This window comes from Lycorma delicatula, chromosome 9 (genome assembly GCF_047948215.1).
Source record: "Lycorma delicatula isolate Av1 chromosome 9, ASM4794821v1, whole genome shotgun sequence".
Lineage (NCBI taxonomy): Eukaryota > Metazoa > Arthropoda > Insecta > Hemiptera > Fulgoridae > Lycorma > Lycorma delicatula.
In genome coordinates this window covers 86,686,984-86,700,352 of record NC_134463.1, presented here as the reverse complement: position 1 = coordinate 86,700,352, position 13,369 = coordinate 86,686,984, and the positions used below count along the sequence as shown (strand labels likewise).

Here is a 13,369-nt window from a genome sequence, read left to right as displayed (position 1 = left end):
GCTTCTAATTTCTTTTGAAGCGTGGAGTTCAACAAAGCTCCCCATGCCGGGTAAGCATATGTTAGAATCGGCAGGACGTATAGCCGAAATGACCTCATTCTTGTACTGATGTTTAATTGGTGCAACAAAGATCATCTTTATTGGTCATCTGAAATCAGTTCTATTATCATCACTTTGTTTGATTGACCTAATTTTTAAATTCTAGTTTGTTTAACCCTGCAGAATGACTGGTTTTCTGCACATAGTAAAACTGGTAAGAGAGATATGATTTTGTTAAGGTATTTAAACATTTTAACATTCAGCGTTACCCAATTTTCTTTTTTCAGTAAAACACACAGTTACTATTTTGATTAGGTGATCAAAACAATACATGTTTATTTTTTTTTTGTTCCAGTCCTGATAAATATATTTATTACTAAACGCAATTTATTTTTGTGTATCTGCCAGTTATTAACTTATTGACATTGCTGTTTTTTGTTTCAGGTATATCGGGGAAGTCACAAGTCCTATTTGCAATTGTATACACAGCCCGATACTTAGATTTAATAACAGCCTTTATCTCAACATATAACACCATTATGAAAATAGTCTTCCTTGCCGCTTCATATGCTACATTGTACCTTATGTATATTAAGTTTAAAGCTACATATGATCACCATCATGATACATTCAGGTAAATTTTTTATTTTGTATTTTTACTTTTTATAAATAAATTGTTTACTTTTTCTATTTAAAATCTTAACCAAAAGCCTGGTCTTCTTTTCAGCCTTTTATAAGAATTGCTTTTAATTGTATTGTCTACTGTGGCAATTAACCCCTTATAAATCCCAGTAGTATGCAAAGAGATAATGCCTAATATGTAGTGACCTTTTTGAGAAATGTTTTATGTAATAGTCCAGTGGTGTGCATTATTGCCATATTCTCACCATTCAGTTGTGTACTATTCCCTGAAATCTTTCGGGGGTTCTGGAACCATTAGGTTGTAAGGTGATAGTGTTACTATGTTTTACACAATCCATTTAATTTTTTTTTAACCTGCTTATCTGATTTTCCCATTGATTATTTTTATTTTTCTGATGTTTGTAATCATTTCAATATGTAACTTTTTTTTTTGAAGTACATGAAGTCATGTTCCTCCACTCATAAATCCTTTTATAGTATTCAAAAAACTTGAATGTAGAAACCCCCCACCATGAAATAAGTTGAAAGTTCCCATTTTGAAGGAAAATTGTGAAATGTGGAGGTTGCTTGCTGCCCTACCCTTGTAGTAATCAAATTCAATAGTAAATTAATATTAAAATCAATAGTAAAAAAATTATTAGAATAATTTAAACTTTAAACCAGCAAAGTTAGAAAGTTTAGATCTTATAGATGCTTACTGATGTAAAAGACATGGCTAAATTCAGTCCTTATTCTAAGTATATGTATATATATATATGACACAAAATTCAGTGTTGAAAAACAATTTTTTTTTTAGGTTTGTAAGCTTTGTTAAATGTATAAGATTTACTAGCAAAACTTGTAGAGAATTTAATTCTGAGAAAATTAATGTAAATACAGCCAATAAAAAGTAAATCCATATTTTATTGAAGCAAAACAAAACAGATGAAAAATAGACAGAAAATCAAATTATTTTTTCTGTACCTAATAAACATTCTTCAGTGTTTCAGCATTTATGAACGAAAGGGTCATTTCCAACGTTTTCATTTTCTGTTGAACGCCAAATAAATCATTGTGTTAATAATAAACATTGTGTGATTAAGCATATTCAGTGTAGCCCAGGTACCACAAGAATTTCATTTAGTACTAGTTTGACAAAAAACTTAAGTGTGGCACACCCTGTGGAAAGAAAATCTATATCCTTTGCACCTGCAGAAGGTTCAAAATTTGTGGCCAACAGGTCACCCCCAGTGGTTAAACTTCTGTCATTGGCTTCTAAACAATGCTGATAAGTTATTCAATTTTATTTCCTGATGAAGCCACTTTTACAGGAAACAGAGTCGTTAGTTCTAAAAATAGTAATTTATGGTGCGAAGACAATCCACATGGTTCTGCGGAAACTATTTTCCAAGATAGATTTCACTTTAATGTTTGTTGTGGCATTATTTATGACAAAATTTTGTGGCAGTTTGTTTTTAATGAAAACTCTATGGAAGATGTAAACATTCATTTCTTGATGAGCTCATTTTTTATTGTTTAACTTTGTTATCATAATTTGTAAGCTATGAATAAATAATACGAGACAAAGAATTAAATCATATCATAGTCGTTAATTATGACATCATATCTAATATTGAAGAGTGAAATGGTCGTCAAAAATGGCACTGAAAAGTGCCTTTTTATTGGACTGGGTTGCATTGTCTCTATGCTCGGTGGTAAAAGGATCCGCCGTCAAGAGTTAACACTTGACGTTGCCCAGGGTACGCCCGATTGCTATTTGTTTGCGTGTATAATTGCAATCTACGTGGAGGCTCCTTTCAGGTACCCCCGTGGTGTGACTTTAAAACGTTGGTTTACATTTTGTAATTCAAACGTGGGTGACTTTAAACCGGCTTTGAACTGGGGTTGCACCAACCAGAGTTAACCGCGCTAGATGGCGTCAAATAGAGCCTAACAACCTGAACTGCGAGTGCGGTGAGATTCAGGACTCTGAACATCTCCTAAAATGCACCCTCTGCCCAACTAAATGCACACTAGAAGATCTGTGGCAAGGAAATGCTTCTGGTGTTTTGGTGGCACAATACTGGTCGCAAAGGTTTTAATGTCTCATCGCTCGGACATGAAAAAGTAAAAAGTAATTGAAGAGTGAGCCTTCATGGACAAGATTGATAATGTCTGAGCAGGTCAAAACATGTAGCTGAAAACACAGCTATGTTGTTTGTATTAAGCACTAGATTTAGGAATGAATTAATTTTGTTCAGTCTTGTTGCTGTCTTAAGTTTGTTAACAGTGAAGTGTCATAGTGCCTCAAAATTGTGTAAATGATGTGGATGCCTTTTAGTTATGTGTGCGGTGAGTTTACCGTAAAATCAAATAGAAGAAATATTACAACTTTAATTAAAAAAGCATATATATCAGGTTTTGCGATTTGGTGTGTTTCTAAAAAATTTAAACATACTGTAAAATATCCTTCATTGCATTCTGCAATCAGGCCTGTTCCTCAGTGAAATGATTCCAGTTCCTGAGACACCTGTGAATGTATTTTTCAAAAGCAGCGATGAAGAATCAGGCAGTACTGAAGAAGACAACAATGATTTTGATTTTGAATTTGAATTATTTCCAATAAGCCACATCTTCTATCACAAGGTGAATTAAATGATTTGGTCATGGATTTAAATTTATCAAAAAATCAAGCTGAATTGTTTGTATCAAGACTGCAAGGTTGGAATTTACTTCAAAAAATTTCAGGCTTTCGAAGCCAACAAAAAGAACTTTCTCAGTACTTTATTGATGAAAATAATTTGGTTTATTGCACAAATATTGATGAGCTTATGTTGCACTTAGAACAAGTTCATAAAACTGAGAACTGTGCATTTTCATAGATTCATCCAAGTATAGTTTAAAAGTGGTTTTACTACACAACGGTAACAAATATCTTTCGATACCAATCGCTTAAGGTATTAATTTGAAAGAGACATATGATGTAATGAAAGATGTTCTTGAAAAATAAATTATAAAAAACCATAACTGGAACATGTGTGGTGATTTGAAAGTTATAGCTATTTTGTTAGGCATGCACTAAGTTTGCGAATGGGACAGCTGAGCTAGGGATAAACATTATGTTACCAAAGAGTGGAAGAAATGAGACAACTTAACTTCAAATGGGAAAAATATTTAGTTGAACCCAAAAAAATATTTTTACCCTCTCTCCATATCAAGGAAGGACTAATGAAAAATTTTCTAAAAGCAATGAAGAAGGATAGTCTCAGATTTTTGTACATCAGGCAGAAATTTCTGAATGCAAGTGAAGGAAATTCTAAAGAAGGAATATTTGTTGGTCTTCAAATAAGATAGTTGGTCAAAGATGGTGTATTTGCTCATTGTTAAATAATGCAGAAAGTGCAGCTTGGGCTTCATTTAAAGACGTTTGCAAAACGTTTCTTGACAAACAAAAATCTGACTATTACCACGATATATTTGTTAATCAACTTCTTACTTCGTACAGAGCTATGGGATGTAATATGTCTTTGAAAATACATTTCCTCCACTCACATCTGGATTTTTTCCTGTATAACCTCGGAGATATATGTGACAAACATGGTGAATGTTTCCACAAAGACATTTCGGTGACGGAAAGCTTGCTGTAAAGGGAAACGGAATACTAACATGCTAGCAGATTACTGTTGGACATTAATTCAGGATATGCCTGAGGCTGTTTATAAAAGAAAAGTATCAGCAAAATCTTTCTAACAGGTATGGCCATGCAAAATTATAAATTTTACAGATTTTAACTATATTTTCCCTTAATTTTTTTTTTTAAGTGTAATTTATTTAAAACTAAGAGTGATAGAAAAATTGTATTTACAGATCTGTAATGTATGCAAAAAAATCAATTCAAGAAATAGTATCACACTTAGAAAAACATTAAAAAAAATTATTTTTGCCTATCAATGTAATTAGGAATTACATTGTGGAATTACATCATTTATTTCGTTTTAAGAATTTTTATCAGTATAATTATTATTAAAAATTTATTTTTTAAAATTTTATAATATTTTTGCTCTCCACAAGTATTACATTGTATTACATAAACTGTAATTGAAATCTTTTCTGGTTACTTCTGCAGCAATTGTTCAAACTGTTTCCTTCTATGTCTTGATTGTGTTCCAGTCATATTAGTAATGTTTCCACCGTTCTGCAGTGTTTATCATAAGGTGGTTCTCCATTTTAAGTTAAATGTTGCCTAAGTTTTTCTAATATTTTGTTGCTTGGCTTTCTGGTTTTAGATAACGAAAGAGAAAATTCAATTATTTTCTCTTCTTTCATTAGTATATCTACATGGCTTCTATATTGATTCTCATCTCATTATACGTTGTTGTGAAAGTATGGTGTTTAGAAAATGATGCCATTTTAACCAAAATAAGATAAATGTTGAAGTATTATTTAATTTCAAATTGAATATTAAGAATTATTCTTCTGGAACTTATATATCAGTATGTTGTTATACAAATTTTATGTTATGTTTCTTACAAAAAGGAGCAAAATACAAGTTAATTGCATGCTTCACTGCGCTTTAATTCAGAATTAGCCTGCATTAATTTCAATATCATTTTAAGAAGGAGATAATGTAAAAAAGACCATCGTTTACTTAAAATATTTAGGTAATTATTAAAAATTGTTAAAATTTTTAACATTGTGTAATACAATAAAATTTCAACAATCCATTCTTTTTGTTTTATGAACCAAACAGTATATCAAAAATGTTTTGTTTATCATTAATAATTTCCTACATTTTTCAGAGCTAGAAATAGATGAAAAATTTATTAATATTTTATTTATGCAGTTACATAATAGTACAGATGTATTATCACAAACCTTGAACTGAAATTGTCAGCTTGACAGAATATAGCTGAACTATATTTCTATGAAATAAATTTTAAGGTTCAAGACTTTTTTTAAATTGTAAATTAATTTTATATATTGTAGAATAGGTTTTTTGAATATATTATAAGAATAAAGACGATAAGATGCAAACTACAGAATAACTGTAATATAGTTGATAAGAATAACTTGAAAATAGAAATAGGCACTGATTCCCATAGTCTAATTTGATGATAAAAATCACTATCTGAGTTTATGTTCAGTTTATTCATTAAGATAAGCTGAAGATTGTTTTTTTATTGTTTTTGTTTAAGAAATCTTTTCTTTTATATTTACTTTTATTAATATTTTTATTTCTACTTTTGAATTAAATTTTTTTTTTTGACATTGGTATATTTTTTTAATTTTTGCTACTCCCCCCGTCCTGAAAAAACACAATCTGATAGTAGTAGTAATTTAAACTAATTTGGTTTAATTATGAATTGCAATTATTCTAAATTAAAGCATCCATTTATTATAAGTGGCAATATTGGATAGCATCTCTTATTCTACTGTGGAAATCATTTTAGTATGTTGATCTGGTAGCATGTGTTTTGTTACTATTACATTTGTATGACTCTGTCTTAATACCTTAATATTTGCCAATGATTATCCAGAAAGTGAAAATTTTATTTTAATAAACTTAAAAGAAGTAATAAAAAAATATTTGTTTTTATTGTTTTATAATGAAAGTTTTGTAATTTTTCTACATGTTCATCATTTATATTTAAATATTTACCATTCAACAAGGCTTACTATTTTATTAATATAGAAATCTGCTAATAGTTCGTCAGCCACTCTGTTGCAAATTTTTGTTCACATCATCACTTCCAAACTGACTGCTGCCTACTGGTACTTTTAGTTTAAGAAACATATGAAAATCACTTTAGCCTAGATCAGATGTCTGCTGATTTCCAAAGCAGTGTTGAATTATCTCAGCAGTGTTATGTTGAGCGTTATCATTATATTGTTTAACAATACTGCTTAAAAAGAAATAGAAATTTGCAATACAATAAAAATAGACCAAAACAGGATGTATTAAGGAAGTTATTAAGTCACTGCTATTTTTGTTTGACATGTTTACCTTTTTAAATAAATGTAAGATGTCTTTTGCAGCAGTTACATAAATAAACTTGCCTTGATGATGTTATAATTGATAAAAAAATTATCATATAATATTATATTGTAACAAGACTGGTATAGAAGACCTGAATAACGGATTCCTACCAATTAAAAAGAAAGTTGAAGAAAATATAATAATGGGAGAAATCCAGAAAGGGTCTAAGAAATTCTTTTAGTAAAGGTAACAGGTCTGTTTAACAATCGTCTTTTGTAATACTGCCCACTGGCACACAATAAACACATGTCGTTCTGCGAGAAGAGGTACTGGACCAAGGTTAGGAATGCATGGGAACATAAGGGCTCGGTCAATTGTTCTCATGCTCAGCTGGAGTCTGGTCCGGCAGGTAAAGAAGACAGGAGTATAAATACTGTGGGGAAGACCATTTAAAAATCAGTTCTGCAAGGAGAGTCTGCAAGCTAAATTCTGTGATGCGAGTACTCTGAAATGAGTCTTTGCAAGACATTATAATGTTAATTTGGTGCGGAGAGTCTGCGATATGTGAGTCCTGCAAATCATTCTTGCTAGATGTTATGGTGTGAGTCTGCGAGGAGGTCAGTGAAAGAGCTAATTTCAAAGTAAACTAAGTCGACACAATTAAGGTGACGTCACAAATAATCCTGCTACACGAAAACAAGAAATGATTCGGTGAGTTACTGTTAGACTATAAGAGATAATGTACAAAATCTCATTCATAAACTGTAAGGGTAATTTTATTTGTGAACAGCAAAGGAATTTGCAGAGAAAGCACTTTATACTTTGTCTTACCGTTTGTACTTGTACTATTGTTAATACGAGACTAGTGGTTAAAAGTGGTAAGACTATTGGTCATGTATTAGACTATTGGTCTATTGTGTCTTCTGTGGGACTGAATTCTGATTTTCATTATTTTATTATTTATTGAATAAATCCTGACGATTACTTTAAATTCTGTTTTGTATGTAACTTTTGTTTTTTATTATTATTATTGACATTTATGATTATTTGTTTCTTATTCACATTTAATATTATTATTGTTTACGGTTGCCATTATTGTCATTATTCTAAATATTATTGTGAGCTTTTTTTTATTGTCTGTTATTAATACTATTATTCTGATTATTATATTGTGGTTGTGATTACTATACTTTTTTTGTTATTTTTTACCATTGCCATTATTATTATTATTTGCCTTGTTTTACTTATGTTTTTAAACTAATAAATTATAATTATATAAACATTCTCAATTGTCAGTTCTCAGTATACTGATCAAGCCACGCACATGCGACAATGCTTTAAGTGAGATTTTGGAGTGACATTTTTAGAAATGCCCCAATTTATTACTTGTTAAAAAGTTGAAAAAAAAACTGTTCATTTTGCCCGCAAAAAATTAAAGAAAAGTGGATTTCTTGCACATTTTAATCAACTATGCATAATTGTTGTATATAATATATTAGACCGTTAAAATCTGAATGTAAAGTAAAAAAATGGAAATTTTGGAAAAAATAATTTTGTCAAAAAACTTTTATCGGTTGATCTTAAATTATATTAATTGTGAAAGGAAAAAGTACAATTCTGGAAAAAATTATAAAAGCTTAAACATTTAACTAACTTTTTTTTATTAACCTGAATAAAGCAATAAACTCTAGGGCAGAGAATTTTGTAAAAGGTTCTACACTTATTTTTCTAAAATTAATTTTTTTTATGAGAAGAAAAATTTATTTTAAAATAAAAATTTTAAATTTATTTTATAATAAAATTACCTCTTTTCATCTCTCACAAATATTCTGTAGAACTCTCGGTTAAATACTTCAAATTAAGTCTGTAAATGTTTTTCTTCCATTTTACATGAAACCAAATATATCAGGGCTTACTGATCTTAGGTAATGCTCATTTTCACTTTGTATGTGTTCAGATTGCTTTGATTTTGAGGATTTCCTGAATGATATCACTCTGTGATCAATGTTTACTTTCAGTGTAATAATGACATGAATCCATGATTCATCACCATTAACAATATGATAAAGAAATTCTTTGCCCTCTCGCTTTATATAGGTTGAGAAATGTTGACATTTCTACCTTGCTTTTTCTTGTCTTTTTCAGATTATAATTTAAGAATTCATCTAACTTATTTTTAATTTCCAAAATGTTTGATATTAAACCATCAATATTATATATATTAAACCACTAAAACTTGAAAAATTTGTTGCTTTCAGTTTTTAATGATTAGTGAAGGGTGTCAAGATAATTTTTAGTCTTGAATATTATTCAACCTTCTGTCACTGAATACAGTACACTATTTTCTCCTGCTATTTATGTAATTGTTTTTTTACTCATTGTGTTAGATGCTGGTACTTTTCTTTGTAAAGGTAACAAAACATTTCAATGTTTGTGAAAACAGAAAAAAAAATTTATATTTATTTTTAAAAATTGAATTTAAAAAACTTGTGTATAATGATTAAATGAATGTCTTCATGAGCTACAATTTTTCCTTGTATTTCAAATCATTAGCCATTTTTATTAATATACCATGTCCCCAGCAGTTACAGAATATTTCCTTTTTTTATCGTCAATATATTTATGAAAATTAAATTTAAAGCTAAAATGTAAATAGTGCATGATTTTACGTTAACGGCATAGAAACACCAAATTAATTATACTTTTTTAATAAAATCAGGAATTTTTCTGTTTACTTTTCCGATTTGGTTGATTGCCAATTATAATTTGTATAGCATAAATTTTTTTTATTTTAATTTCAGGATTGAACTGTTACTCATACCAGCAGCAATCCTTGCATTGCTTGTTAATCATGCATATGAACCTCTTGAAGTAAGTATTTGTTATTTATGTTACTCTATTATTATACTCATATTCTGTAAAATTTCTCTCACTTGAGCTACTGAGTTGCCTTATTAAGCTGAATTCAGTGATCGATTAGTATTATGATAAGCAAGTGATTCATTTCCTGGGCTCATCTTGATGTCATAAAGCTTATTTTGTAATTACCTATTAAAAAAAGCAATTTTTTATTAATTTTTTTAAAATTGTATTTGCAAAAAATTTTGGTTTTCAGATTTCAACAGAAATATCCATTTTCACCATCCTAGAATCAATTTTGACTAGTTTCAGCATGACATACAGACGTATGTACGTGTTTATCTTGCATAGCTCAAAAACGATTAGCTGTAGAATGTTGAAATTTTGGATTTAGGACTGTTGTGTAATGTCTAGTTGTGCACCTCCCCTTTTGAATGCAATCGACTTTACCAAAAATGTCCAAAAACTGTAGTAATCATTTTCTTAACTACAGTAATAAGTCCTCATTGAGAGCTTTTCAGAAGTGGTACTTATTTTAATTGGTTCCAGAGTTATAGCCAAATAAAAATGAAATATTTGGAAATTACAAGTGGAAGGCACATCGGTTCAAATCCGATTTCATCTCCTTTTTTTTAAATTAAAATATATTGATTTATATATTATATATAATTATTAATCTCCGATGATAAAAAAACTTTTACAATAAATAATTCAGTAATAACAGTAAAAAAAAAAATATGAAAAAAGATCAGAAGTTAATGAAAATAAAATTTTATGTGCTTTTCATTTTTAAAAAATGTGTGTATGTAATTGAATAGGCGTACAAAGAAGTCATATGTCCACATCAGATTTTTTTTTGTGTCTGATACATTTTTTAATGAAACAGGTCTTAACTGTGCGATCTGCTTTTATTATAAAGAAACAACTTTTATCTTCTGTGTTTGTTTTTTAACTTCCAGAACTTTGTTTATCTGTATGTCGTTCACAAGGGGCTGAACAATTTTCTATTCACATTATTTGCTGTTGTCTATTTTATCTTATCCCAAATAAAAGATGCTAACTTTTATTGACTGCAAAAATGCAGATGATAAAATAGTGTCATGAAGACACATTTTGATACTTCACTCTTGACATTTTGCAGTGTCAAAATGTGAACATTAACTTCTTTACATTTTGTCTGATTAACTAATAAACTGAACCTGGGAAAGATTTGTCTTACTTATTTGTCAGAAATTATCACCCTGAGAGTAGACAAGACCAACCGTTAAATTGTAATTGGGCTTTTATAACCAGATATATGAGATAACATAATCTCAAATAAAAATACAATGTGAAATTTTTACTGACTGAATCTAAGTAATACTATTATTTAATTATTCGTACTATAATATGTGTAAGATAAAATATTAAAATAACAGTTTATTTTCCATGTTTCTTAGAACAGCGCTTTTTATGAAGTACCCATTTATGAGAGGGTTATCAAAAGGTTTTGAGACTAGCCCTGTTAACAGGAAGCTACTTTATTTATCTAAGAGAACACATTGTCATCTTCAAAGTAGTCCCCTTGCACAGAATGCAGCTTTCCCAGCATTTTTGTTGCTGCTTCTGGAACGAAAGTCCACTTCTCAAAACTTGTACCTTTTGCGATTCATGTTGTATCTCCATATTGTGTAAAATGTCGCCCTTTAAGCTGGATTTTCAACTGCAGGAAGAGTGAAGTCTGCAGGAACCAAATCTGGAGAGTACTGGCGGTAGAACTCTCTATTGACAGTCTGACCGTCGGGGATGAATTCTTGAAGCACAATGCTGTGACTGTATAATACATTCACAACATTGAAGATTAAAGACAATGAGCATGCACTTGTTTAAACTTTGGACCTGCCTCACCTTTTTCGATCATGGAGACTCTTGTACTGAGAAGACTGTTGCTTCAAATCATGGTCAAACCACTTAAGTTTCATCACCAGCAATGATCCTTGATATGAAGGACGGGTCATCCATGACACGCTGATTGAGTTCTTGGTAGAATACAATGCAGTGTTCCTTCTTCTACTGGGTCAGCAGTCTCAGATGATTACATGTCAGAATTGACTGTTCTGTATAACACATTGACAATGGAAGCAATGTTATGGATTGCTCTCAGACAATCCTCTTATTGTTATCTGTACTTATTGTTCATCAAAGATCATTAGATGTATTCTTGGTAATACCTTATGGTTTTAAACTGAGGTTCCTACTTTTTTTTAACAGTCTCAATGAAGATTTTTTACATGTACAAATGTAAACTTGAAAAATAAAAACTGAAAAATAACTTCTAAAGCAGTAAATATAGTTTAAATTGTATGTATTAAATACATGACAAAAAAATCTTTCATATTTTTCTAAGGTATCAGCAGTGTATGCAACATCATGTACACAACAGTACTTTCAATGGCAGTTTCGAATGAAAGTTGACTCAAAGCATAAGTTAGCCCGGATTCATGTTGTTTTTATAACCATTTGTCTTTATAACTATAGTAGCATTGTGGGTACTGCTTAAAGATACATACGCCCTAGAAAAATATTTGTTATGCGCTACCATCATAGATGGCAATTTTTTTTTACTAGTGTATCCTACTGAATTGACACCATAGTCGCAATTGTCCATCAGCGAGTTAAATCCAAGCCTCATAATTTTTATTTCTCAGCAACTTATGATAAAGATATTATTTATTAGTTCAGTTTTCCTGAAATATATCCACTGAAGGCTGATGATTTGTTTAATCAGAAGCTTAATGTTGATGCTTTTGATCTGAAAAGTCATCATTAAGAGTTTTACAAATCATAAAGTGTTCTAATTATCAGAATAGAACAAAGCAGTTTTTTAAATTTATTTGTTATTTGATTCATTGATATTATATGTTAAAAGAAAGAAAAATCTATTTTGGATAGATGAATTGAATCTTCTTTAATGAATTTACCTTTTTTATATAACCCCTCCCCCCCTTCGGTAATTAAAATGTGTTAGATATCAAGGTTATTGTATTAATGCTTTGTGATGAACAATGAAATCCTGATTATTCATCTACTCTCTTTTTCTTCTGTAAGAGAGATAGAAAGCAAAAGTGAGTGAAATGTAGGATTGTATGGTATTTTATTTTGTGCATGTGCAAAGTTATTGAACATTTGTGTAAACAATAACTCTGAAACTTAAATGTAACTTTTTTTGTTTTTTTTTTATTAGTGTAATTTTAATGATTAATAACATGCTCAATTTCATTAATATAATTTTTACTGCTCTAACTTCTATCTGTGTAACTTTTTGTCTTTTTATGATGTCATATAGAAAGAGAATGCAGTTGGAAAATTTACTTATATTTATTTATATTAATTTATAATTTGTGTTTTGTTCTATACAAAGGAAATTGCTAGAATCTTTTAGAACATTTTTTTTTTTTACAATGTAAATTACATTGTATTTTTCTTGATTGATGATTAATTCACCGCATAAGCTCAAAGCTTATGCGGTGTTATATTTGGCTCAGTTTTAAAACAATGGAAAACCGTTTCACGCTTCACTTTCTCATAGTAAGCTTGACGTGGGATCTTATTACTCTTAAAAATGAATGAGTCATTTTTTATAAGTGATTTGTGGTTTATGTTAGGTCACCTATACAAACAGTTAATGGCATTTAACGTGCAGTATTTAAAAATTTGTATTTTAAAAATTGTAATAAACAACTGATTAAGAGTTGTTAATGACCTGTTCTTTATAAATCATTCAGATTAATATAATAATATTTGTTAATTAGTTTAATTATGTGTTAATTACAAATACTTAAAAATATGTGATAAATATAACCTAATAATTAAAATTAATTTAATTATTGTTAA

General features: G+C 29.5%; 1 protein-coding gene across 3 annotated transcripts in view; it reads left to right on the top strand.

Moving 5' to 3' along the window:
* Nucleotides 1-13,369, top strand: part of KdelR (ER lumen protein-retaining receptor) — a 90,429-nt gene that overhangs the window by 30,086 nt on the left and 46,974 nt on the right. For all 3 annotated transcript variants that reach the window (XM_075374831.1, XM_075374830.1, XM_075374829.1), the window contains exons 2-3: nt 484-673; nt 9,439-9,508. In XM_075374831.1, the coding sequence (XP_075230946.1) occupies nt 484-673; nt 9,439-9,508 (260 nt within the window). The remainder of the gene's footprint in view (nt 1-483; nt 674-9,438; nt 9,509-13,369) is intronic.